Raw genomic sequence first — 26,847 nt, forward strand, 5'->3', positions numbered from 1 at the left:
GTCTTGAATTTCAAGCACGATTCAAGTTTAATTTTTGTAATGCTTAGAAAACCAGATGAGTAGTATGTTAAAAGCCCTTCAGAACTAGACCAGATCCAGCAATACCCTGGAAAGCTGCTGTTGCAGCTTATGAACCTTAAAGCACAGCCACGTTCTGCCTTCACCTGGCTCCATGGGTTACCGGCTCGCTGACTTCCCATTCCCACTGATTTCAGCCCAAGGGGAGAGTCTGTATATCAAGACCATAATTAGGAATGTTTGCTAGTTAATACGCTCTTATTCACAAGTTCTGGAGCTAAGTCTGTTTGTAAAGTGCTGCTAAGCTGCTTCGCTTTGGTTGTCATTTAACTCTCCTACGGGGGGGTACAGCACATCCTTCTGATTGTGAAGGGCTTTTCCGTGTCCGCCTGTCAGCCAGCATCTATGGAGAAACACAGCTTGAAGGTACCACTGGTGGCACCAATCCTTCTGAGTTATCAGAAGTGCATGCATGTGTGTCGGGTTCAGTGGGCAATGTTAATTCTCCTTTGAACCCCAGCAGCACAGGCTTTGCCAGGGAATCCACAGACTAGACTTAATCTTCCCAGTGTTTGTATCTGGTCTGCTCAACTTTGATGTAGCAACATCAGATTTATTTTGAAGGCATGAATTGTGAAGTCTTGAGTATATTCTGCAAGGATGGCTGTGCAAGGTTAGCCCCTGGGGAGACCAGGTCTTGGGATCCTGACCACATCTCGCTGTGGATGCCTGGGAAGGAGGGTAAAAGCAGGTAAGATTGTGGCAGCAGCCATCAATACACCTTCTCAACCTATAGCTATCTGTGACTTGGAATTTTTTTTGGGGGGACTGGCCGTGCTAAATTTTACTTTCTTGGTCCTTTTTCTGTTTCTGTCATCTGCCCAGTTGCTTCTAGAAGCTGCTGAAATTTTGGCATTTGCAGGGAACTGCACAGTTGGACCTTGCTGCTTGAGGAACATTGCATTGTCTCTGTCTGCTTCAGAGCTGTGTGTGTGGCTGAAATAAATGTTTTTGAGGTTCTGCTTCCTTCCACTGAGGAGTGGAGTAGTGACATCTGAGCTCTTCGCTATGAGCACCTGAGCTGTGTGCTGGGATGCTGGTGGAGATAAGTTCTGTAAAACCGTTCCGTCGGTTTTGTTTTGCACTGTTATGGTTGTATCAAGGGGTGAGTAATCCCAGCACTGAAAAAAAAAGTCTTCCTTTGTGTATTGATGCTTGCTGACTTGACGATGAGCAAGCAGCATTTTGCCAGTACCACCTTCTCCTCCTGGAGTAATTTCTAACCATGGGCAAGGCAGAGTTGCTTGCAGTGGAGGGGAATACTGGAAACTCTCACTGTGCTACAGCTGTGCTCTGTGGTAGGGCTGGGATCAGGATGTTGGAGAAATGACAGATGATTTCAAAGAAATAATTTTTTTCAAAAAAAATCAATCCTGACCCTTTCACTATTCAAGAATCTATGTACTCATTTTGTTTGTAGCTGTTATGTTGCCAAACCACATAAATAGCTTTGCAGGGAAAATTGTAATAGGAGCGAGGTCTAGTTTGTGAGCTTTGAACTGCTAGCCTTGGCTTCAGGTAACCATTTTGTCCTGAAAGGCGGCTGCTGTAGTCAGTCCTGTAGCCCCATCAGACTTTGTGTAATAGCAAGGAGCATGAGCCTTGGGGCGAGAGGGTTTGGGGCTTGCTGCCTCCCTTGGCAGTGTACTCATCGTATTGTGTATTTTGACTTTTTTTTTAATAGATGTTGTTGTCTATGAACTACTGTCTAATGACTCTTTGCTGTCAGGTTTCACCTTCTAATCAATAGACCAAGATCAATGCAGTTATTTGTACGTGTGGTCACTTTAGACATCCAGTCAGCCAAGTTGGGTGCAGCTGGAGATGGGTAATGCTCCTTCAGTTGGTTTATTTGTTGGGAGATCAGAGGGAAGGTGTTTTGGTTTTTTTTTATCCCTTATATAAAGTTGGTTTCAGTATTTTTTTATCAATTGACCATCTTTAGGCAGGAAACCCTTAAAGCTTGGTGATTTTAAGATAAATCACTGAGAACAATTTTTTCGCTATTCTACTTCAGCATTCAAAACTTGTACTTTCTAGTTAAACAGACTTCCCCCCTTCCTTTAACTGTGATCTTTGTTTTATGCTGGCTATAAAAAGAAACATTAGTTTAAACTTTTTTTGCACTGGTGTGCTCCTGTTCTATAAAATGCTTGAGCTGCTCTTGTGAGAAGACATAAAAGCCTGAACTAGACCAGTCTAATACCCTGTTTCTTCTCTGGTCAAAAGTAACCCAGAATAATAAAAAGTCCAGAGCCCACATGCCAAACTCCAATAGTCCATCCAAGGTATTGAATCTTTGACTTTTGTCACTTTAGGAAAGATCTCTGCAACTTCCAAGTACTTGCTTTTTTCTAAATAGGGTACCACTGGTCTCATACAACCTTTGCCAGGAGAAGGCATGAGATTCTCTTACAGCTTAACAAACCGAGAAGAAGGGCTTTGGCATCTGTTCCCTGCCAGCAGCAAGTATCTGATTGGCATTAGATTTTTTTCTTTTTTTTTTTTTTCTTCTTTTTTTTTCTTTCCAGCAGGTGGAAGGCCTGTTCTGCAGGCTCGTAACTCTTTGACAGGTTTATCATGATGGCTTCTTGGCAGGTAAGGGTGATGCTGTTCATTCAGTCTGCCTTAAAGAATCTTGCTGCTTTTTTTTTTTTTTTTTAAACTGTAGCTCTGTACAGTAGCTATTTCAAATAGGTCATGGGACTTTTGCCTCTGGTTTACTTCTTTGAATGAAGAATTGCAGCAGCTATAGCCAACTTGCAGGGTCAGTATACCTTAATCACCGCCTTGACCTCCCCCAGATGTATTTGAGGCAGGGTGATCTGAACAAACGTAGCATCGGTTTGTGTTAACAAAGGTTTAGGAGCTCTCTGAATTAGTCTTACCATGTGTTTTCTTCTTCATGAGGAAAGGTACGTATAATAGTTCTTTTCAGGCACTGGCTTGTGATTTTCAAAGTCTTTCTAAAGGGCTGCTGTGTAGAAGCTGCCCTTTTAAAATTTATTTTGTTCTGTGTTGTTTTAAATCATGTTTGTCATGCGAGACTTCAACTTGTTGTTTTTAGCAGTTCACCAAAGCGCTTTCTAACTGGGTGCTTAAAGAGAATTCCTCCTCCTCCACTGATTAATTTCTGGCATGGAGCATGAAATAGCTCTTGCGTCAATAAATCGTCACAACCTTTGCTTGTCTCTGTCAGCGTAAATACAGTTGGACTCTAACATGCCTGAAAGTAGGCCAGAGGTTGCTAATTTTGCAGCTGCAAAGTGGCCAAGTCCGAGAGTGCTGTGTGAGGTGCGTGCTTGGTGGGATATCAGACCTGCTGCATTTCAGGTTACAAGTTGGGCCTCTTTCCCTCCCGTTAACTTTTTAGCTTCTAGAATTGTATTTCATAAAAAAATACATTATCCTCTAAGACAGTTGTAAAACAATGTTTTTACACGTGTTTGTGTCATTTAATAGAACAAATATGTGCATATTTATAGCTATGAGCAAGCCAAATGCCTTTGTCACTGTACCTCTGTTGCTTGGGTTAAGTTTGTGCTAGTTATGAAATGGAGATCGCCAGTCTGCGTGACCCTGATACTCAAGGCTTTGCTGATTTTCTTCAGTGAGCTTGGGTGCTCCTCACACCTGCTTACCTCTTGCTATCCTGGTATGTGTCGGTTGGTTGTTTCACAGCTTGGCTGCTGCAATCCTCCGCTCCAAGATTGCCTGTGGGTTGTCACTTTGGAGAAGGCAGCCAAGCTCAAAATAGCATCTGTGATGGTTTATGGCGGTGTCTGCTTCATGCTCCCCATATTTGGGGGGGGCTACTGAGTGAGTCTGGGACCTTGTTTCACTACTTCATCTTTGGTCACTTGGGAAGACTTGCTTTTGAGCTGCTTGCTCAGACTGTGCTTTTTTCCCTAGTAATTCTGCAGAGCAGAACTGGTGCTTGCTTTTGTCAGGGACAATATGGATAGCATTGCACAAAAGGATGGGATGTTTTGGGAATAATTGCTCAAAGCAATTGGGCAACAGTTACTTGATCTTTAGATGTTCTATCAATCGGATGAAAGAAACTTCTACAAAGCCATTTGCTCGAACAACTGTTGTGCAAACCGGGTGCTGAATGCTTCAAGAAGTGGAAGGTAAGGAACTTGGTAAATAATTTAGCAGATTTTAAGGATAGGGTAGAGCTCAGTTTTTGGGAAATGTAGTGCCTGTGATTATTGGGTAGGAGTCAGAAAACTTGGATTTAATTGCGAGGGTGACAGCACACTTCAAGTAGGCCAGTCAGTGCTATCTGTATGCCTGTCTCGGTTAAGAGATCCAGTTGCAAGCCTAGTCTCATTTAAAAAGAAAAAGAGTACAACTGAACAGTAAAGTGAATACTCATCTTCAGGTTGCTTTTCTGTTGCAAAAAGCAGAGCAAGGTGTTTTTTGTTTGGGAGTTTTGTTTTTTCTTTCTTTCTCGGAAGTACAGTCCTCTGCAACAAGTTTACTATTGGTGATAAGCAGGATGTACTGAATGTAATCCATGTGTTGCTGTGCTCCTTGTGACAAGCAGTGGCAGAATAAGACCAGTTGTGCCTCTCAGCTCGCGGGGTGCTGTGGACTCCTGCAGCTTGGTGTCAGTGTATGGCAGTGCCTGAGAGCGCTGCCTCTTTGCTGGAGTAGCTCGCTAAAGCCATGGCAAAAAATGTCCGTAGGTTTTTGACAGTTCCTCCCAACTCACAGTAAAGCAGGAAGGAAGCAAAGCAAAAACCCGAGGTGTCTGAAGTAACTGAATGCTATGAAATATTGGTCTAGCGATTAAGGCATGCTAAAGAAATGTGTATAAGTGGTGGACTTAGATGTAAAGACTTTCCCCCATCACAGAGTATCTGCAGTCTGACACTTCAGACTCAGTCTTCTTTCTGCATTTTGATTCTTGAGGAGGAGCTTGAGGGAGCTGCTGAAGAGGCTGAAATGATACGTGTATAGCCGCCTGTCAGTGCGAATCAGGTTGTTGTGAAACCTGCTGGCTCCTGAGACTCCAGTGCTTTCTTCTCAGAGAATGCTCTGGTGAAGCAGCCTGTTTGGTCTTTCTGGGATCATCTTCCTCCTCCCACTAGCATCCCAGTACCAATGCCCCTGCAGCTCCCCTACCTGTAAACTAAGTAGTTGAATAGACTTGATGGACCAAATGGCAGAGAAATGTTAAGAATATTTCTGAAGTTAAGATGTATTTTCTTTTTTATTCTCTTAACCTGTATCTAAATACAAACAAAACCTACTGGTGGAGGGGCAGGGGAAAATTCCTAGACATCCCGCTCCTGCATGAAAGCTTTTAAAGTTGGGGGTTTTTTGCCAAGTTTGAGAAACCAGCTGTAGCTGCTATCAAACAACCTGTTTGTTTCATAGTAAACTTGTGTAAATAATCTTTCTGTCCTTTCAAAAACAATCAGTCTTTTGATCCCAGTGCCTGTGTCAGCCTATTGCAGGCAGGAGGAAGCCTGAAAGGGCAGGCCTTCATGTGATTTGTATCTTTAATACTTCCAGAGATACAATACCTTTCTATTTGATGAGAAAACCGTCCACTTAAAGTTGACTTTCATTGCCAGAAAGGAAAGTGTGGCATATTCTCAGCTCAAAGTAGGGATTTGACAGGGTCTGTATTTTCTAGTACAGGGTTATTCATCTTGTGCCAAGTGTTGGAGCTACAGCGTGGATGTCTCCTCTTTCCCTTCCTCCTCCTCTCTTTAGTTGTAAACTAATATTCATGAAGAGATTTACATGTTTTGGTCAAACTTAATGCATAATATGTGCAGAGAGTATTTCTCCTCCCTTTTCTCCTATTAGAGTTGGAGGCTTGAGAATGAAAATACTTTTTAAAAAATATTTCACTGTGTAGTTTCTCTGTTCCTACGTCAGAGATGTGCCTAGTTGTGCCAGAGAAGCCACAAGATGTTGAACGTTGCAGGAAGAGGCAGCGGTGGTTATGTCACTGTGGCACTTCGGCAGCTGTTTGCCCATACCTGTGTTGGTGTGTAGGCTGTGTGTGCTTTTCCATCTTTTAATTGTAAAGTCAGATGGCGGTGTTTATGCTTTTGTGCCATTCCTGTAGTGAGTCTGTGCCTAGCCTGAATTGGAGGATCTTGGCAGAAAGTGGCTGCTCAGGAGTATATTATACTGTTAGACAGCAACAAGACTGTTTTGAGTTGGCTCAGGGATGTGGGGCTATGTGTATTCATGTGTGTGTGTGTATATATATGTCTATCCTAACTCTGCCTTGGTTACTAAAGCCTGAGTTAGAGGATTTTTTGTTGAAGCTGACTAGAGGGTCATCTTTTGGTTCAGATACTAATTCTGCAGTGGGTACAGATCAGCTCCTGTTTGCTAGCATGCGTGATACTGCTCCTTTGCCACTTGTCTTTCTGGGCTTCTCCCATCGCCAAAGTTTATTCCTTAGGGCTGTGTTTGGCTTGGGCTGTGCTTTCCTTGGATTGGGATGTTGTAGCCTGCTCATCACATGCACACACCCACACACACTCATTTTCCCTGTTTCAGGTGTCTGGAATACCTTTAAATAAACGGGGTATCAGCATGGTGTGGTATAGACAATAAGCGGTGTTGGGCTAAAGACAGACTTCTTAATTGCTGAGTAAAGCTGTGCGTTAAATCAAGGTGTGCTTTGCTTTTCCTTTTCCCTGGTCGTGAAGAGCTAGATACTAAATACCCACGTTAATCAGGTTGGACATGGAATGGTTGTTTCCTTTCATGGAGGTGAGGTTTGGTTCTGGGAGCTTTCTGCGCTACTGTTTGATCAGGGATGGAAGGCACCTGCTGCTGGCCATTACATTGAGTTGTCTCTGACTTCCTTCGTGCCCGCAGTCCTAAGAGGTGTCCTCTGAGAAGTTGCTACTGTGTCTAAAGGCTGCTGCAGTTTTAGCCTTCACCGGTGCTCGTTCCTGGAGTGTCCAGCATGCTGGTTGTGCCCATCACAGGATGCACAGAGTGTGGCAGGATGCACCTAGCAACATTTTTGTAAATCTTTGGGTTTGGCCACCTAGGCATCTTCTAGAGAGATGCCAGCTTTGGTAAGACTCAGACTGGATAAGCAAGTTAAAACTGGACGCATGTAGTGCAGCCTTTGCCTGGCCAAAGAGTTATTAATGCATTTGCTCTGGGCTTGTAGGTGTCAAGAGTAGATGACACGGCTGCTGAGTAGATGCTCTCATCGAAAGCCAGTTCTTATTTGCTTTGCTGTTGTCCTGTTAAGGCTATAATACCTGTCAGACCCTCGGCAGCTCCTCATCCATATTGAGCTGTAAGGAGGACAGACCACCGCAGCCCATGCATCGATTGGGACTTTCAGCAGGAGGAAGGAGCCCATGTAGCCTAAAACCGAGTTTCCTTCCTTCTGGAAGGAATTTAAAAATACCTTCATATAGGCTCTAAAGTTCCTTCTTTCCTGCTTATTTTGGTTTGTATTTTACTGTTGAAACTACTTTCTTCAGGAGAGGCTGGCTGGCGAATATTTGTTCAGGAGCTGCCAGTCACGAGAGTTGGATTTCTTCAGGTGTGGGAGCCCAACTCTGCTGGCCTGTGGTGCTGTGGGATGAGCCCTCCCTCCTGGGAAAGGTGAGCTGGGAGCCGGGCTGGAATAAAGGGGTGTGGTTGCAGTGTTTAATTTTGCTTTTTTTGCTCCTGAAGCCTACAGAGCTGTGCAGAAGGAGCTTGTTTTTATACTGAAATAATTATGCTTGTAGTTGGTTTAGATGTATGTATTGGTGACTTCAGCAAACAAGAGTATGAGACGTTGTGTTGAAAGATGACTTTTGTTGTGCTAGAAAATCCTTTTTTCTCTTGCAAGAAACAAGTGTGCATCTATTTCTTTTGAACTGTAGTGGCTTTTTCCCCCCCAAATACCTTAAATTGGAATTATTTTGAACTAGGGAGAACTAAGTAGTGTTTAGAAACCGTTGTCAGTGAGATTGTAACTGGCTCTTATTTTGAAAGAGGCAGAATGCTCGGTATTTACTCTCTTGAAATATTTTTTTTCTGACCATTTTCCTGCAAGGCGGCATTTTCATCATGTCTGCAAACTGGACTGTTTTTGTCACACTTGCAAGTTGCTAATATCCTGATTTGTTAGTATTTTTTTTGGTTTTTTGTATTGGCAAATTTAAAGTGATTTATCAGCTTAGATTCCCTCTATTTACCACTCTGCAACTTCCAAGTTAGTAATTTTGCTGACTAAGCGTGCAGAGGATACCTTTGTGCACAAGGAAGAAGCAGGGAGGAAAACTGGTGTGTTTCTCTTCCCCCCTCCTCCTCCTTCTCCCAGATTGAAACTGGGGGAGCCTGCTGGACACTTCCACTGATCAACAGCTCATTCCTTTAATTACAAAATTTCTGACTTGGAGCTTCCACATAACCTGATTCATGTGTTAGATGCAGTCAGAGATATTTCTGCTGTAAGGCTCTTATAAACATGACTAAAGCAGGCGGCCCTGCCTCTGCTAGCCAATGCTGGGCTGCACGCACTGTCGCTTCTCCAAATTTTAGTTTCAGCTTGAGCCCTTTTTTTAGATGCTGAGAAAATAAATTCAACTGTGCTGGTTCTGCCCCCCCCCCCCCCCCCCCCCGATATTGGACTCACGAAATGCTGCTGTGGACCTCTTTCCAGGATAACAAACACTGAAACATCTAATTATGGCTCAGCCTCTCATTCCAAGCATCACATGCTCGTAGGGCTTTCTGATACGTTACGCAGATTCTTCAAACCACTGACCTTTGCAGAGTGCCCTTGGCTGTGCCAGCAGAGAAGCATGCTGGCAGCTTAAAGATGTTTTGTCTGGCATTTGAGCAGAAGTGAAAAGTTATTGCTGGTGGAAACAGATGAGAGGGCAGAAAACGCAATGTGTGCCGCGGTTTTGGATGTCTGGCATTGTCTGATGGTGAACGGCCGTGGCAGTTTGTTCTTCTGTGTTGAAAGGTGACGTTAATGTTGAAAGCTGGGGGGGTTAAGCACAAATTGGACAGTTGTTGCGACAGCTGTGTTGTCAGCCGTGGTTTGCGGGCCGCGTGCAGCTCTTTATTAATTGGACTGTCCTATAAATAAGCAGTTGTACACAGTCTTACACACGCAACTCTTTGCAACGCTGCTGCGTGTCGCAGAGCAGCCAGATGTCACAACTAGCTCCCGATTGCTCTCAGCAGGTAAAGCTGCAGGAGAAAAACACCTACAGTTCTGGAAGACACAATAGCTGAGTGGAGGGAGCTGGGCGTGATGCCTGTGAGGGATATGTGATTTGTGATACCGGAGGCTTAAAAGCAAAAATAGCATCATTTATAATAGTAAAAGTGAAGGCTTCTGCTCTACGCCTTTGCATTCTGCCAGTCTGTAATGAATGGAGGAGTAGTTTGCTTACACATGACAAGCAGGAATGAATAAGCACTTAAAATTTTGATGCTGAAGAAACAGCTTTTCATCTTGGCCTCCAAGAAAGTCAGAGCCATGTAGCCCCTTTTGTCACACTGTTGCATGCTGCTCTAAATAAAAATGTTGGAAAGTGTAAAATTAAAACTCTCTCTGCATCCTTCATCTTCCCTGTGAGGTTTACCGTTCTGCTCTTGGGGTGCTCTAGGGCTTGTTATGGCTAGGGCTGTGTGCTGATTTTTTGGGAGAGGACCCCTTTGCTGCCTGTTTTCCTGCCCCGTCAGCGGGAGGAGGTATTCAAAGAACGATTCATGGCTTTCAGCTTCTTCACCAGCTACAAACATCTCATCAGCGTGGGCTAGGAGATGATGTAGGCACGATGTCTGACTGGGAGTGAGTTAAGGTAGTGCAAGCAAGAGTTCGGCTCGAGGATAACTGAAGCGAGTCAAATTAGGTGTTAGTTCATCCACGCCAAAATGTGAAGCTGTTTCTCCTTCTGGCTATCGGGTGGTTGCCCTCTTTGCCGATGGGATGGCTTCCCCCAGGAGTGCGTTGTGTGTTTCTGTCTTTAGCATGAATGTTTCACAGAAAGGAAAGCTGGATCCATTGTGGGTTTTGCAGTCAAAACAGTGGCTGGTGCAAATACAGCTTTCCTTGCTGACGCAGGGTATTGGGAACTGGTTGTTAAATTTTTCCTAGTCCAATGATGGATTTTTACCCCAACTGCAAATTTTGCCTTACCAAACTACCAAAAAAGCAAGCTACTTCTGGGTAATACACCCAGCTGCTGCAGTTTCTTAGGTCTGCAAGAAAGCTGTTGCAGTGAAATTGTTCTAGGTGTGTTATGCAACCCTGATGCATTTTAATAGATGGATACCTAAAGATCTTTTATTAATTATGATGCTTGGAGAACAGCAGCAAAGTGAGGGTAGGTATAAGCTGTGTGCTGGAGTATAGAACTGCTGTCCCTTGAGGTCTCATCTGAACAGCACTGGGGATGTTGGCTAGAGCAGTTTTCCTCTGGGTTATGTCTGTGCTGTATTTGCATGGAACTTCCTTAGGAGACCTGTGGTATTTTAGTGGATGGTGTTTTGTAATGGCAGGTGGCAGTGGTTTTTTTCTTTTTTTTTTCTTTTCTTTTTTTTCTTTTTTTTTCTTTCTTTTTTCTTTTTTTTTTTTTCTTTTTTTTCTTTTTTTTTGCTTTCTTTTCCCTTCTGTTTTCCTGTAAGCCCCTATCTCAAGTAGTTCTTTCTGGGCTTGCTAGGAACCTAGTCCAGTGCAGAAACGTTCAGAGGGGGAAAAACACCTTGTGGTAAGAAAATGAATACACCTAGTACTGTCTTTTTGTTCCAAGATTACTACTATTAATTGCTTGCTTGGTGCTTAGTGATAAACTTGTTAAGACATAGCCAGAAGTGATTCTTTTACCAGCAAAATACCCATTTTAGTTTTGTGTTTGCCAGAGCTGGCAGCAGATACTTTTAGTACCTGAGGGATAGACTTCTTTAAAACATGCTCCAAAATACCATAGTTTTCTACTTATCTGCCCGTGACTAACACCTTCAACGCTTCTGCTGTCACCTGCTCACCATGTAATGTAAATGTGTGCAGATTTATGTAAGCATAAGGTGGGGAGAAAAGCCAGTAACTGGCCTTTGGAAAACTGGAAAGCGGCATTAAGGTGATGTCTGTCAATGCTTTTATTATTTTTGTGTTTGCCTCCAACTTAAATGTCACTAACCTTCTACTTGGAGAGGTCCTATTCACAAGGACTCTTGGCAGGCATTTCCCAAACAAAGCACAGGGGTATTGTCCCTGCTCTTGTTGGTTTGGTTCAGATGTCAGGGCTACCCGTCAGCTCCTATGGCCTGTAGATACCAAGATGTTTTGGTAAAGACAGAGTACAGGAAACCTTTTTAGAATTTTTTTGTCAGTTCTAAGGATTAAAAATGAGTTTTGTTCCACTTCTCCTAAAAGCAGCGTTAGATGCCTGTAAGCCTGACGGTAGGTAAGTGTGCACAGGAGTCAGTCCCTGCTGTTTGAACTCCTTTTGGTAGGGTGTTTGAAAGAGGAGTTGCCTGCAATGTTATTCACTGAAAACTTTAGGAATCAAAGGGATGTTCATTCTGGAAAATTTCCTGCAAGTGGGCTTTCACGGATGAAACTTATAATTAATTCTTGTAAGTGGTTGTGCAGGGTGCACAGTTAAAGGCTGCATGTTAGGAGTGTATGTCTGGATTTGTGCAGCTTACACTGTGCTTTAGGCCTCCTTTTCCTCACGTAAAACCTGTTGGTCCCCTTACAGGACAAAATTTACACCGTCAAATTGTAGTGATTGTTACTCTACCTCTTCTATTCTTCTCATGCAGAGTGGGTTCCGTGTTTGCTTCTTTTGAAAATAACTTGTGGTGATGAGGTTGCTGTAGGACAAAATGGGCAAGTTCCTGTTGGAATTGGTCGTTACTGAAGCTATAAATCCGACCACAGTGTGTTATACTTGAGCAGCCCGAAGGCATATCTAGTCCTGTGTCCCACCTGACAGCGAGTGGTACGAGATGTTTCATGCTGCAAAGAATCAAAACAAGAGAACCTGAGATGAGTGTAGAGTAATATAATAATTGGATTAGATGATTATGTAGTTCTTGCCATTATGGTGCTTGATAATCACAGAATGGCTGGGCTTGGAAGGGACCTTTGGAGATCATCTAGTCCAACACCCTGCTAAAGAAGGTTCACCTGGGGCAAGTTGCACAGGATCATGTCCAGGTGGGTTTTGAATGTCTCCAGAGAAGGAGACCCTACAGCCTCTCTGGGCAGCCTGCTCCAGTGCTGTGTCACCCTCAAAGCAGGATGAAGTTCTTCCTTGTATTCAGATGGAACTTCTTGTGTTGCAGTTTGTGCCTGTTGCCCCTTGTCCTGTTGCTTGGCGCTACAGAAAAAAGCCTGGCCCCATCCCCTTGACACTTGCTCTTAAGGTGTTTGTATACATAGGTGAGATTCCCTTTCAGTCTTGTCTTCTCCAGGCTAAACAGGCCCAGCTCTCTCAGGCCTTGCCTTATAAGAGAGATGCTCCAGTCTTCTAAGCATCTTTGTAGCCCATCTGGATGCTTTTGCTGGCCCAAATGTTCTACATGCACTTTGCAGGACATAAACTTATGCAAAAATGCAGGGAAATGTGCAGTGGGAAGCTTGAGGCTAACTTAGTTTGGGGTCACTTGCTGCATGCTCTAACTGTGGGAAGTATTTTGTGGTTATGATTTTCTATGAATATGGGATTTGTAAATGATACAGACTTGTTCCAGATAGAACTTGAGCATCCTGTAGAAAGAAGCACAGAACCATCACAAGCTGCATAATTTGGCAGCTCTTGAGGTGTTCATTCCTGTGTGTTGTGTTTTGGGGAGGAGGAGTTTGTTCAAACTGGGAACTGGGGATAAAATTGCATGTCTGAGCACATGATTTAGAAGCCTCAGACATGCTATTGTACATTAGAGTAACTCCACAACTGCATTATTACGTTCTGTTTCTGAGATGCAGTGTACTCAGATCCAATCGTTTTGTTGCATCTTGCAGTGCTGAGGGAGGAAGCACGTGCAGGTACATGCTGGAAAGAAATCTGTAATCTTTTCTGATAAAGTACACTACAGGTTTTGCGTAGTGAGGATGAACTGAAACCTCGCCGGCACGTTGAAGATCACCTGTATTTAGCTGAATCAGCTTTATAAGCACGGCATGACTTCCTGAATTGCTGCAAAGGAAGGATGTGCTGTTGACTCAGAAGAAAGTTTATAATGTGTGTCTAGGGGCAAGGTCAGCAAAGTAGATGTCTGATTTTGAAAGTTACACGTTTGTCATATAGTGATTCACAGTCTTAAGAGCATGACAGCAGAAGTGCCTTAGAATTACCATTGTCTGGGGAAAAAACCCCACCAAAATACCAAACCCAAAACATTTTATAGACCCAAATTAGGAGGTGGAGAGGGGACACAAGCGATGTGGAGTTGCATTTTGTTAGATAACAGTAATGTGACAGGGCAGAGTGGATTTTGTTTTTGCATCATTAAATTTGGCACTTGCTTACCTAACTCTTTCACCCGGGTGTAAACTTGTGTTCCCTGTAGCTTGTTCATATAAACTTTGTCTGCACAGCTGCAAGTGCTGTTACGTGCAGATTCAATTTCTGAACTGGATTTTGAAATTGAATGTTTTCTATATGGACTTAAAAACATGCCTACCTCACCCTCAAATTGCTCTTACTTTTTCCTTTGAAAATTGCTCATTTGTCTTTGGTGCCTTTTGTCTCCTTCAAGCATGCCTGTGTGTGTGGCATAGCTTAGATTTTTATGAACAAGAATGTAAACAGCAAATCTGCACAAGACTTGCAGAAGAACTCTGTAGCTGTAGTGCATCATCTGTTTGTTATGTAATCTGATATAATGGAAGCGAAATAGAAACCAGATGTCAAGGCAGAGCAATTACAATTTTTCATCTGCAAGTATTACAGTAAATGTACTTTGTATTCCTTCCCCCCACCCCTGAATACATGGGGTTTTATTTGTTGGGGGGTTGGGAAAGTGCTGCAGGGGACTTCAGAGCTCTCAGTATGGTTCTTGCTTAAAGACTTTGTTATTCTGTACTTGTGCTCTTTTGTGTAATTAAAAGTCTGTATGCTACTCCAGATCTGTGACCTAGTGTATTTCCAATTGGAAATGAGCTGGACAAAACTGCTTAGTCCTGGGAGACCACCTCTGTATGTCCGGCTCTGTGGGTTGTAACGTCAAGCTGCAGACTTGCACCGAATTTAGCGTTCAGCGTGGAGCTGCTTTACTTATCATGCTTAAGTTTTGTAAGAAAATCCTATCAAAACAGGTTTGGAGCAGACTCTGCCATGGATTCTTCTTTAGCTGAAGAAACATCTGGGAGGAGAGCAGATGGGAGCTGTGGTTAGCTCGTTTTCTCAAATTCGCTGTGTGACTAGGAGGATAAAAGGGAAAATGGATAATCATTGATTCTTTCTGTTGGGGAAATGGATAAACTAGCAGTGGAAGAATCCAAGAGGTTTATCTCTGCTGTCTTCCATTGAATAAGGCATCCCCTTGGTTGAGAGAGAGATCGATAAACATCTGTCTTCATCTTCACATGCATCTTCACAAATGGAGGCATATATATGATCTCACGGAGCGGTAGCTGATTTTAGTTTTCTTCTTTCCTTCTCATTTGTTTTTTAACCTCCTGTTTTTTGGGGTGGTTTTGGTGTGGTTTTTTTTTGGTGTTGCTGCAGATTTATTTTCTTCCCTTCTGTTATCACGCTGGTTAGGCTCAGAAGCCAGCAGTTCCTTGCTGGTGGAATCCATGCTTGGAGGCAGTCACGGGGGCTAGAGGTGCAGTTTGTCACAGGGAGCATGAGGGTGCCTGGAATCGCGTCAGGCATCCCAACTGCATCCCGCGGGCCTGGCTTGGCACCACTGATTTACGGATCCTCTCGGCATGCCATTTCACTGACAGTTGCAAGCATGTTATGGATGAAGCTTTATGTTCCGCTGAATAAAAATCTTTCTGTTCTGCGCCAACAGCTTTTTACTGGGTGGCTGCTGCATAGCGTACCTTTAGATGCTAAACAGGTCTTTACTTTCTGTGTCTCTGTGAGGAATAATAAGTCGGAAATCTTTCATGAAGCTGGTATCTTCATTTCTCTGTTAAGTACAGATAACTTCAAGAAATCCTTAAATCAGTTGTATGTTCCAGCCGAAGGAAGCGCTGGCAATGAATTAAAGATTCTTGCTCCTTTTAAACAGCAAGTTTCTTTCTTTAAAACCCAGCAAAGAATGAAGATAAGAGATCAATGTGAACACCTGCTGCTAGCCACTACAAATAGCATCCAATCTGTACCACCTCTCCTGTAAAGGACAACCTGGGAAGAGAGGACTTGGGTTCATTATATGTGGTTACTGCTCAGCTCTACTAACACCAGGTAATGACTTTGGCAAGTTCCAGTGATGAGGGATGTAAGCTTACGTGTGAAGAAGTTGTTAATATTTGTGAGCAAGCCACCCTTAGAAAAAAACCCAGGGGATTCTTCCATTCTTCCATTCCTGGAAAACCAGCAGCAAGATGGGCTTAATCTCAAGAGCTTTAGTAGCTAGTACTCTGCAAGCTGCTGGAGAACGGACAAGCAACCTTGAGATCACTACCATGTGGGGTGGTGATGAGTCTTGATAACGACCACTGTACCTGGGCTGCTGGAGAGAAGGACAGAGGGGACTTCAGGACTTGGTGTGTGTTCACTTTGGTTCCAGTTACCATGCTCAAGCTTCATCCTGTGTTGAGTCTGTACTGAACATGGCTTGCACGGACGGTGGCAAACATTAAGGAAAGGAGGCTGGAGGGGATGAAAATGCGAAAAATAATCTGTGTTCCTCATATGGTCTTCAAAAGAACAACTACAAAATCCTCTGAAAAAATTCTGTTGGGAACAAGGACTTAGCTGTTGAAAGGTATTTGGTCGTTGCCTCCTGAAACGATTCTGTTCTGAGTATTTAGATTCAACCTTGAAATACAAATTTGCAGCGTGGGTTGTATTGTCACTTTGTACGGCCTGCCTTTTCTGTCCCGTCCTTTGGCCAGTTGTCTCCTGCTGTTGCCTCCAGTAAGGATGAAGCTTTGTGATAGAGTCCATTCCCCTAAACTGAAGATTAAACTATTGAAGACATTTTCTTTCCTCCCACGTGAAGCATTTATAGAAAACTTTACACCTGCAAGGAAGGAGTGAGGCCTTTTGCACCTGTGAAGTCCTTGAGGATGGCAGTGAAGCCAGAGCTGAAGGCAGCATCAGGCATTCCTAGTTGGAATAGTTTCATTTCTAAACGGAGACCGTGGAGCCCAGCCTGAGTCCTCCAGGTCACCACAGAAAACATCCCCTCAAGTTAGTTACTGTGGACGTTCGGCCATCTCGCTTACAAAGGCACCTTTCTGAAGGTAATGATGCTCTTCCCTTTACACTAGTGCTCTGCAAGGCTAGAGGACTGGGAAGCTCTGTGGCTCGGTCCATGTAAACACCTCTCGCGCCATGCTGACTCTCACGTTACTGAAACTGGACCCTGTGGTAATGGGGCTTAAAACCATGGAAATGCGTAACGGGAATGTTGGCCGGAGCGTGCTGGTAGACAGGAATAACTGTTTTCAATGCAAGTCAGTGGAGGATTAGTTCTAAGAAGGAGAACAAGTCAATCAAGTAGGTGTTGGGCTTCATTTCTCTGTTGTGTCACTGTCATATTGGTTGTGACCAGCCTCTGTGACCTTAATTCTCAGCCAAGGGAACGTGGTTGTGCGGCGTGTTTTCTGGGGACAAAAATACTAGCAATAGCAAGTCGCGTGTCGCCAGGAGCTCATACTATAAAAACAGCAGCTCTGCTGAAAGCGACCTTCAGCATGGCTGCGAACGTTCTCGGTGTTATTTTTAACCTGTCTGGGTAAATATCCAATACAAATGCTAGTGCCAATCTGATGTGTATGCTTTCACAAATCCTTATCTTCTGCTTTCTAGTGCAGTGACGCATCAGATGGAAAAGCTAGTTTTTGGGGTTCAGTATAGCTTCTCTTTTATGTCTGCAGTACCAGAAAGAAATAAATACTTCAGCTCAGTCTTACTGCTATATAGAATATTTTTAAAGTTTTTTTTCTTTTAAAAGATGAGTTTTAATGATACCTTTTTTTGTTGTTGTTTGTGTTTTTTTTAAGAAAAATTCTTTAACTAGGGTTTAAAAATAGATTAAGGTTGTACTTTGATTAGGTTGCTTTGGCACTGACGTCAGCCTGTGACATTTATCTATGTATGGATTTGTTGCCCTGTTGACTAAGGCTGTATTTACACAAATGGGGATATTTCTGTCCACTGTGAGGGGCATGAGGAACATCTCTGCTCAAATTGTGTCCTTGCATTTAGTATTCTTGAAGTCTGGCTTTCTCTCCTACTGCTTCATTTTTGTGTTGGGATGGCAGCAGGGATTTTTTTACTGTGTTGGAGGATAGTGTTTCAGGCATTCATGTTGCCATCAAGGTCCAGGCACTACAGTGCTGTCTTGGTGGGGAGCGATGCTGGTAGAGCAATGCTGAAGTTGACTTGGACTTGGAGAGGTATAGCATAAGGTATGAGCCTCTATGAGTTCTTACTGAATGGCTTCATTAATAGATATTCTGCAAATAGGAATTACAGAAAATAGGTCCTGCAAATGTAAAATACAAGTGAAAAGCAGTGAGCAATTTCAGATTAGCATGGTTTTGAGTGTGGCACCTTTATTTCTCTGCCACTTACGATTTCATGTTTTTATTCAGAACAGCAGTTGTAATTCACTTTTTTAAAAATTATTTTTAAGCTTTAAATATTGCAAAGTTTTAAATCCCTTTTTAGAAGGAGGCTGAAGCTAAAGCTGTTGATCTAGCAAATAATGAATTGGATGTTCGGCTGCTAGAGCTTCCCAGACCCTCTCTCCCTCTCCTCAAACTCTTGGGGTTTCCGTGGCCCCAAATCCTAATATTTGTAGCAGTAGCAGAAATGACTAAATGGTTTTCTATAAGCACTCTATCTAAAATCTGGTTCCTGGAGCATGAGGTTTCCCAAAAGTAACTTTTTGAAGACATATACGCAGTTGAAATGAAAGGGCAGAGAAGGAATACTTTTAAAAGTTGTTCCATTAGTAGCAGTATGCATTTCCAGTGTAAGTATTGTGTATCTTTATAAAACTTGGTTCTTGCTTTATTAAGGAGTTGCACGATGCAGGAAGGTACGATGGCATTCGCTGACAGCTCCTGTCTGTGGCAGAAAGGGTGATCTGCAGTGGAAGGGCTCTGATTCACGAGTGGAGGTTACTGATGGTGAGACAAGAGGGGTTAGTGTTTGGGCTGCATGCCCCAGCTTTGCTGCGAGTGCAGCTGAGCACAAGCCAAGGAATATCCAGAGCAGCTGCAGCTCAGCCTGACCTTCCACTGCAAATTAAAATTACTGCTGTTTATGTCTTTCAGACTTTGCTCTGTAAACTGTGTTATGGGGAAACATTTTGCAGGGGAGAGATCCCTCTGTGGAACGACGTGCTGTGGTTGGTTGGGGATGGTAACTGTTTTGGATGTCTTTGCTCTTGAGGTAAAGCCCCAACACATTTTTCCAGTGCCGTCACAATCATCCAGAAAACAAAGTGCTTCTGCAGTAGGTTGTTCCTCTTCATGTGCAGCAGTTCAGATCAAATAAATTACAGATCCCAGAGTACCATTGCAGCAGGTTGTGCTTAGGACTAAAGGGCCAATGCTGTCTTAATGCATCTCTTGTTTCTGTTTCCATTTTCTGCTTCTTTACCCTTCTTTGATTAGAAAGGTAACATACTGGTACTGCAGTCCCTTTTGAAATACTTTTGACCAAAGTGTGGGGAAGGAATAAAGAGATGGGTAGACTCTTGAGCACACGAACAGATGGAGGTAGGAGAACCGTTAGGATGTTTAAAGCTAAAATTCTTTTAAAAGAATTCTTTTAAAATTCTTTTAAATCTAAAAGTTTTTAAATCTAAAAATGTCTAGTGTACTTATGGGCTCCTCAGAAGGAAAAATAAGAATCTGGCTGATGAGCTCAATACGCTGGCCTCTTAGCAGAGTGGGTTCTTTATTTTGTTTAGAGTTTTCACTTTGGTATTTTGTTGTTTTGCAATATTGTTCCTGCCCGCCGCCCCCCCCCCCCCCCCCCCCCCCCAGTCACTTTTGAAGTACTTGGGCAGATTTTAAGTCTAAAACCTCTTGAAAGATTTAACTTTTTCTATGGGAATTCACAGAATCATATTGTTTAGGTAGGAAGAGACTGTTAAGATCATTGACTCCAACCGTTAACCCAGCACTGCCAAGCCCACCACTGAACCATGTCCCTAAACACCACAGCTATGCGTCTTGTAAACCCCTCCAGGGATGGTGGTTCAGCCACTTCCCTGGGCAGCCTGTCCCAGTGCTTGACAACCCTTTTGGTGAAGAATTTTTTCTGAATATCCAATATAAACCTCCCCTGGTGCAACTTGAGGCTGTTTCCTCTTGCCCTATTGCTTGTTCCTTGGGAGAAGAGAATGACCCCTACCTTGCTACAGCCTCCTTTTAGGCAGTTGTAGAGTGATAAGGTCTCCTCTCAGCCTCCTTTTCTCCAAGCTAAACACCCCAGTTCAGATTTTGCTGTTTGAAACAAGAGGAGTGCAACTCTGGCCTTGGTTTTGTTTTCAGTTACTGGTTTGGGGTTTTTGATGTATTCATGTGGAAGCAGGAGCAGCTCCTGGAGAAGAGGTGTTGAGGCTGCCTTAAAAATCAAACTGACTGAACTCAAAGCCCTTAAATGCTCTACTTGACCAACAAAACACAAAGGCTGCAACACGTCATCCTGAATTCCCTAAATACAGCCTGAAAGATACGTAAAATCTTATGGCTGTAAGGACAAAACTACCCCATGGTGCTGACTTGAATATGCAGTATGGCTGAGAGAGAGGCTGCTGCATTGCAAAGGTGTGATTTCTTAATCGCGCTAAGTACAGAGCAACCAAAACATCCACATGAGCTAATCAAAATGTTGGATGGGATCTTGTGCTGGAGGAGGAGTGTAGGATCTATTGGGACTGTATTGATCAGCAAACTCACAGAAGTTTGCGTCTGCACAAAAAACCCCAGGCCATCCCACCTCCAACCACCAAATCACGTTTTCAAGCATGTCTTAAATGATTTGCATCAAAAAAGTTGAAGAAAGTTCACCTCGGAGTTTCTATGTCTTTGAACCTCATACCAACCTTGTACTTAGGTTGGCTTTTATGAAAAATTTCAAGCTACTTCTAGAGATGCTACAGCTTCTGGTATTGTAATACCTGATTAAACAAACTGGCTAATGCCAAATAATTGTGTACCTGCCCTGGCAAATCTGTAGGCAAGAGCTGTTGCAAATCAAATGCCATATTGTGCCCCACAGGGCTGTCATTTTGCTGAAATGAGTCTAGAAAACAGAGAGGAAGGATCAATACCTTCCTTGTTTCCTGTGTAGGAGAAAAGCTAAAGGTAAAAGGTGCTCTTACTGTGGAAACTTGGGATAGGGTGGTTAGTTGAAGCTTGAAAGAAATGGACCTTGGTCTCCAGGTTTTTGGTTTCTGACTGTATTAGGCAGCAGCTTGTAGGTTGGGCTGTTGCGTAGACCCACCCTCAGAAGTGCAAGCCTTGTGGTTTAGGTTCCAAAAAAATCATCACCAATTCCATCTTTTGGTATAAGGATTTTGTTATATGGAGGCTTTGCTATTTTGTCTCACAGCTAGGTGGGATGAAAGCACAACTCAGAAGAATTGGCCACGTTTCTGGAGGTCAGGTAGGTTTGGTCTCAGCTGCACGTGCTGTCATTAGCTGTGGTGCAGTTTCTCCCTGTGCACCAGGCTTTAAATTTGGATGCTGCCATCTTATATCCATTCCACCTCAGCCCGTAATCGCGCAGTTTGCCAAGTGGCTGTGCAACCCACATGCCAGCTCTGTCTGTTGGGTCTGTACCTGCCTGTTCTGTAAAACACAAATGCTGTTTTCCCAGTGTCTGGTTGGTGGAGTCCTAATCCCAAGGGAGCAAGTTTAGCCAAGGGTCCCTTGGTCCTGATCTGGAAGAGGGAGTCCCAGCACCACCTTGTGTTGCAGAGCTTCTCAGGGCTGGGGGTTGTCCAGCCGTGGCAGGTGAGCTGGCCAGGGAGCCAGGGTGTTGGTGAAAGCTGTGAGAAAACCCCTCCGTCTTATCAGTTTCCCCAAACCTCACTCTAACTGGAAATGTGAATTCACCAGTGTCTTAATATTTGCTGAGGTTTTTTGGCATCACCTTTCCAGTAACGGTAGGATGAAGGATTCAACACACCCCCTGCTATTAGTCCATGCAGGGTGAACTGTCAGAATGATACTTGTCGTCCAGAGTGAATTTCTTCCCTCCCAAACCAGCCAAGATGCACCATATGTTTTGTGCACAAGAACATACAACCTCCAGAGAAAACAGGTAAGAAAGTGCAATTTGAGGGGATGCGTTTGGTCCAATATAGCCAGCTGATTTTCTGTCCTATCTATTTATCCTTTTTATTATATACAATCTAAACCTTGGCAAACTAAAAGGAGACTTAAGCTTCTATTAAAAAATTATATAGGATTTGTTAAAATTTCAAGGAAATGCATAGAATTTTATTTCTTTAAAATAGCGTCGAGTCAGCTCCTCTAATAATGAAGGATGTGTGTTTGTTCTCTGCTTTTGTAAGTCTCGGCCTTCAAGAGAAATGTGTGGCTGGACTAAGAAAAAAAAAAAAAAAAAGTCGAGGGAGAGTGCTTTGTGGATTGCTATTGAAGGGAGCTGTTAAGTCAAACTGCTGATCCAAGTCAGGCAATTTTTTAAAGCCTGTGTCTCCGGTGGATGGTACTTAAGGACTGTCAGGTTCTGCCTACTCAGACTTTAAGGAGAACATTAATTTTTGCACCAGTTGGTCTCCAGCTCTGCCTGTTGGTCTCTTGCCCCCTTCTGGACAGCCTCAGGAGAAAGCCCATGTCCACAGGCAGCAGCTAGAAGATAGGAGATCCCATGGATAGGAGAAGCTTTCACGTATGTGTAATTGAAAGGTGATGGCATTACTTGAACTTGCGTGTGGGGCCTTTGCTTACATGTTTGTGAGCTGTGCTGAGGAAACATGTCAGTATCGGTGGTGAATCTCAGAGATGCTTGTTGCTACAGGGATGCACTTAGCATCTTTGTCGTAACTTTTAATTTGTCCTTGATGCTGAGACAATAATAAAGGAAAACTGCTAGAAACGGACTTGATTAAAGGCTGATACAAATTAACTTGCAGACTTTGTCAATTTGTCATACTACCACAGTGCTGTGGCAGTCTATTTTCAAATGAAATGTGGGTTTAAATCCGTAAGCCTTTTCAGCCCTACAGGGGAGGAGGTAGCTGATGTCTGCTGGCTTCAGGAAGGCATGAAATTTGTTGCTGTCTTCTGAAGCTGTGAGATTAACTGTTTCACTCCTGCATGATGGGCGCTGAATCACAGATTTAGCGGATTAATCACACAGAGTTTTGCATAGCTTTTACCTGGCCCTTAGCCTTTGGCAGGAGGTAAAGGAATGCTAACTAATGTCCTGTAAACAGCCTGCTGGTACAGGAGTAAATTTTGGTGCTGGTTTCAGACGGTGGGTAATGTGCTTGTGGAATATTACCCCCAGATTTCACAATGGATGAAACCTGCTGAGCAAAATGTCATTATCTCCGCTGCGAACCCTTATATGTTTGGGGATTTTTTTTTTTTTCCAAATAACAATTCTTTAACCTGCAGTCACCTGCAGGCTTGCTGCCACTGCTGAAAAGGATGTTTTCTCTGTGAGCCGAAGCATGGCACAGAGTCAAGTCGATCATTTCACATTTTACCCCAAGGCAGCTGCTAGTTTCTAAAGCTTTGTAATCTTTCCCTAAAAAGATGAGGGAGCTTAGAGGAACTTCTCTCTTCTGGTGGCATCCACGCTGGGGAGGGGGCTTGCTTTCATCCACTCACCGCCTTCCCCCCAACCCCCAACTTTTCCAGTAACTTGCTTGATGCGTGTCTGCATGAAGACTGTAAGACAAGGTCAATAGTACACTGTTTTTTGGGGACATCAGGCAGATTAGCATAGCAATAAAGCTTTATCTGGCTGCAGAAGGGGTTGGGGCTATGTATTCCGGATGGCTGTCAAGGATACAGGGCTTCCCGCACCGCACAGCTTTCACTTGAGGATCTTTGTGCCTTGTGGTTAGTAACTCAGCACGGCATGGGTCCGGCTTGCACAAGGTGGGGCTGTAGTCTGTGCTTTGGGTATCCATGACACACCTGGGACGGGATGACTTTTGGAATGTGATGTATGTTGAGAAAGTGTATTGGAGAGATGTCGTAAGGGGGGAGCAGCTAGTGATACTCTCCTGTGAATTTTAGAAGATGAGGTACTATGATCTTGGACAAGTGCCGGTTTAAGCTTTTGTACTGTTTTGCACCTCATGTTTTTTTCCTTAGAGATATAATGTATTGCCCTTGTGCACAATCCTCACATTTATAAATTTCTTAATCTGAGCATTCATGGAGTGCAGATGTTCATGAAACAGACATTCATGTCTTGAAAACTCCACTTGCCTGTGGTGAATGGGAAGCTTTCCCAGGTAAGCTAGAGCTCACTGTAGTCGGTTCCTGAATAAATAAACCTTTCATCATTTACGGGAGGAGTGGGGGGAAACACCACCTTTCTGTGATAGATGCAAAGAGCACCTTCCAGATGCTGACATGATGCAGGCGAGTGCAGCACCATCTTCTCTGCTGCTGAGCTCAGGGGCTCGAGCAGTTGGGAGCTCCGTGCAGCAGCTCTTTAGGACAGGTGCCAGGAAAAGGATGTGGAATACAACAATTTTTTGGTATCTGTGCAAGCTGTTTGCCAAATAAAGGTCTGAATTGAAGCAATATCAGTGGCTAATGGGGTTTTAATAGTAAATGGGAATTACTGCTGCTGTTAAATATGCTTATATACGCAAAACACATATTGAACATGCATACATGCATGTATATATCAATGCATATATGCATTTCTTCTGCAGAACAAGCATCTCGCCTCCATGTCCTGTTTGCCCAGAGGGAGAGAGCAGCCAGCAGCGACATGTGCAGGGACACCACTGGTGAAACAGAATAGCTCTTTCACACACAGATATTTTGCATAAAATCAGCTGAGACTGACTTGAGCTTGCTCCTTTTAAGATGTAAAGAGAAAAATCCCCATCCTTCTGGGCATTTCTTATTCAGATATGGGCTGTGAAGAGGTGAATGACTTCTCATCTGCTGAGGCTGCAGCAAAATGTTTGTGGACTCTGCATTAACATGGAGGTCGAATGGTTTATGGCTCTTTGGGAAGGCAGCTTTCAGGCTCAGAGGGTGGAATAATGGATGTTTAGGTATTTCTGTTCAAACAGGCCTGCTGTTTTAGTGTTGGCTGGTCAGTTGAGATCCTCTAGGTGTTAAGGCAAATGCTCAGATGAGAACCTTGTGAACCCTGAAAGACATCAGGGGAGTGAATATATGTTCCTGACTAATGCACTACCCTTAGTTTGGTTGTTGTTTTTAAAATTGATGAAAAATAGTCTCTAGCTTTTATGGGGGATTTACGAATGTTTAAGTGGTCACATGGTCCCTGTAAAACGGTGTTCTTCACTCCTCTGTTCAAAGGCATTTTGGTGTAACTGACATTCCTGACTGCTGATTTGGGCGTTAGACGTCTGACCTGTCATCATCTCCATGGGGCACGGCATTACAATTCAGCTGTGCTTTCCACATCATATCGTGGAATAAGCTCCTGTTCGAAGGTGTTTACATCTGAACTAATTGCAATAGAACCCCCCAATTTTTTTTCTCCTCTAAGCTAATGTAGTACACTGCTGCCTCAACTGGAAGAGGTGAGTTTTCTCTAGCAACACCCAGTATTAACCTTTGCGTGTGGTTGTTTGCTACTGTTATTGTATGAATCCCTGAAAAGCTCTGTGAAATAAACATCTCGATCAGCGATGCTGTTGCAGGATAGAGCCAGGACTTGATTCAACTCTGTGAGATGGGCTTCCAAGTCTCAAGGCATAGTGAAGAAAGAAAGCTCTACTGTCTCTCTTTGTAGTGTCATTCCTGAGAAGTAATATCTGTGGGCTTCTCACCCCTTTCTCCTGAGGTGCTCTGCAAAGGCCCATGGACTTGTTGCCAGGGTTAAGTGTGATGTGCGTGCTTATCACAAAACGAATACTTGTGGTTAAGGACAGAAGCTACTCCATAAAGGTAGAGAAATGAGTTGCTAAACCCAGAGCTGAACAAAGGAGCACAGCAGTGGTGTTCATTGCAGTCATCTCTGCAATAGGTGTATTCTGCACTTTTCCTTCTGTCGTCCTGAGAAGCGGAGCTGAGTTATCAGAGCTGAACCAGAGGGAGCTTGCAAGGAGAGGAGGTATTCCTGAGTGTGTCATCCTGCGCTCTCAGCTTCAGTTGCAACACAGTTATAGACTGTATTGCTCAACAGGCAGGCAGCTCTTTAGGTAAGCATTGATTTAGCAATGCACAGCTAGGAAAATTAAACTGGGTAAATCACTGATGGGAAAACAAGTTTGGTGTTGTTTTTTCTCCTCTCTTCCAGCGGCTTCTATCTGTGGAAGAAAGTGAGTTTCAGGGCTCCAAGCTCTGAATGTATGCTAACCAGGTTCCAGCCTTGTTTCTCTCCTCCAAGTTGTCATTAAATTTTAAGATGGAAAAGTGATTAGGTATCATAGTGCAGGGGACATTCTTCATACCATAGAGTTAAACTGTACCTTTTGGGTCCTGCTCTGATGAAGCTCTGAAAATCTGATTAAACTAAAAGAGATGAGATGTTACCTTGTTGATGCCAGGTAGAACAAAGCAGTTACACATATGGTGAACAACTCAGTTGCTTCTTCTCCACCAGTTTGTAGCAGCTTCCCAGCCTGCATTTGCTCCGATACGGTGGCTGGAGTGTGCTGTTGGGTAGCAGCAGCAGCAGAGGCAGGTGCTCTGCTGGGTTGGCCCTGCAGAAGATGTGGCTCCAGTCCTGTGTCCTGCTCCTCCTGTGAGGATGGCAGTGGTAGTAAAAGCAGCTTCCCAGCCTGGCACAGAGCTAGCTTAATAAATAGGTGCAAGAAGACATTTTCTTTCTTTCTTTTTTTTTTTTTTTCTCTCCAAGGGGCTGGGAGGGGAAGGAGGGTTGTCTGCATTTCATTATGTTTCCAGACCAGTGTTAATTGCAAAGGCAGATTTAGTTGTAGTCTGTGCATATGTATTTAGCACTAAACGTGAGCCGTTGCAGTAACGAGTTGTTTATCACGTACCTTTGACCACCTCACCCATTGATCTCTGTCTGCACGGTCACCAGCTATTCCTGGTGCTCCAAGCCTGAGCGGCAGCAGTCCCCAGAAGAAGGCGGTCTCACACGCGGTGGTTTGGGTTTTTGCTGCCGGCGTTGATTTTTCCCACAGTCTTAAGAAGTGAAACGCTTCATTTGACATTTGAGGGTTGGTCCTGCACAAGACTGTTTTAAGGCAGGCTGGTTCACAACCCTGCCGAGCGGTATGTTACAGTCCTACAGCACTGAAAAGAGAGAGGTGGTCAGCTTTGGACACGCTGCGTTTGCTTCCAGGGCACAATATAGCTGTGTCTTCTATGCAGAGATGCAGAAAGGTAAGGATATAATTACAGAAAATAGCAACCTTTGGAAGTGGAAGTAATAGCTTTAAAAGAAATCAGACCGTTTTTTCTGAAAACAGAACCAGTGTACCAAGTTTACCGTCAAA

General features: G+C 43.6%; 1 protein-coding gene across 12 annotated transcripts in view; it reads left to right on the forward strand.

Annotated features, from left to right (window-relative positions):
- HDAC4 (histone deacetylase 4) overlaps positions 1-26,847 on the forward strand; it is a 267,202-nt gene that overhangs the window by 36,314 nt on the left and 204,041 nt on the right. For 4 of the 12 annotated variants that reach the window (XM_056348098.1, XM_056348104.1, XM_056348099.1 and 1 more), the window contains exon 1: positions 26,401-26,734. The exons of 4 other annotated variants lie outside the window; for them this stretch is intronic. In XM_056348098.1, the coding sequence (XP_056204073.1) occupies positions 26,626-26,734 (109 nt within the window). In that variant the 5' untranslated portion in view covers positions 26,401-26,625. Of the gene's footprint in view, positions 1-26,400; positions 26,735-26,847 lie in introns of those variants that run through there. 4 more of the 12 variants (XM_056348105.1, XM_056348100.1, XM_056348101.1 and 1 more) reach the window with 2 other exon arrangements.

The sequence above is a fragment of the Falco biarmicus genome, chromosome 8 (genome assembly GCF_023638135.1).
Source record: "Falco biarmicus isolate bFalBia1 chromosome 8, bFalBia1.pri, whole genome shotgun sequence".
NCBI lineage: Eukaryota > Metazoa > Chordata > Aves > Falconiformes > Falconidae > Falco > Falco biarmicus.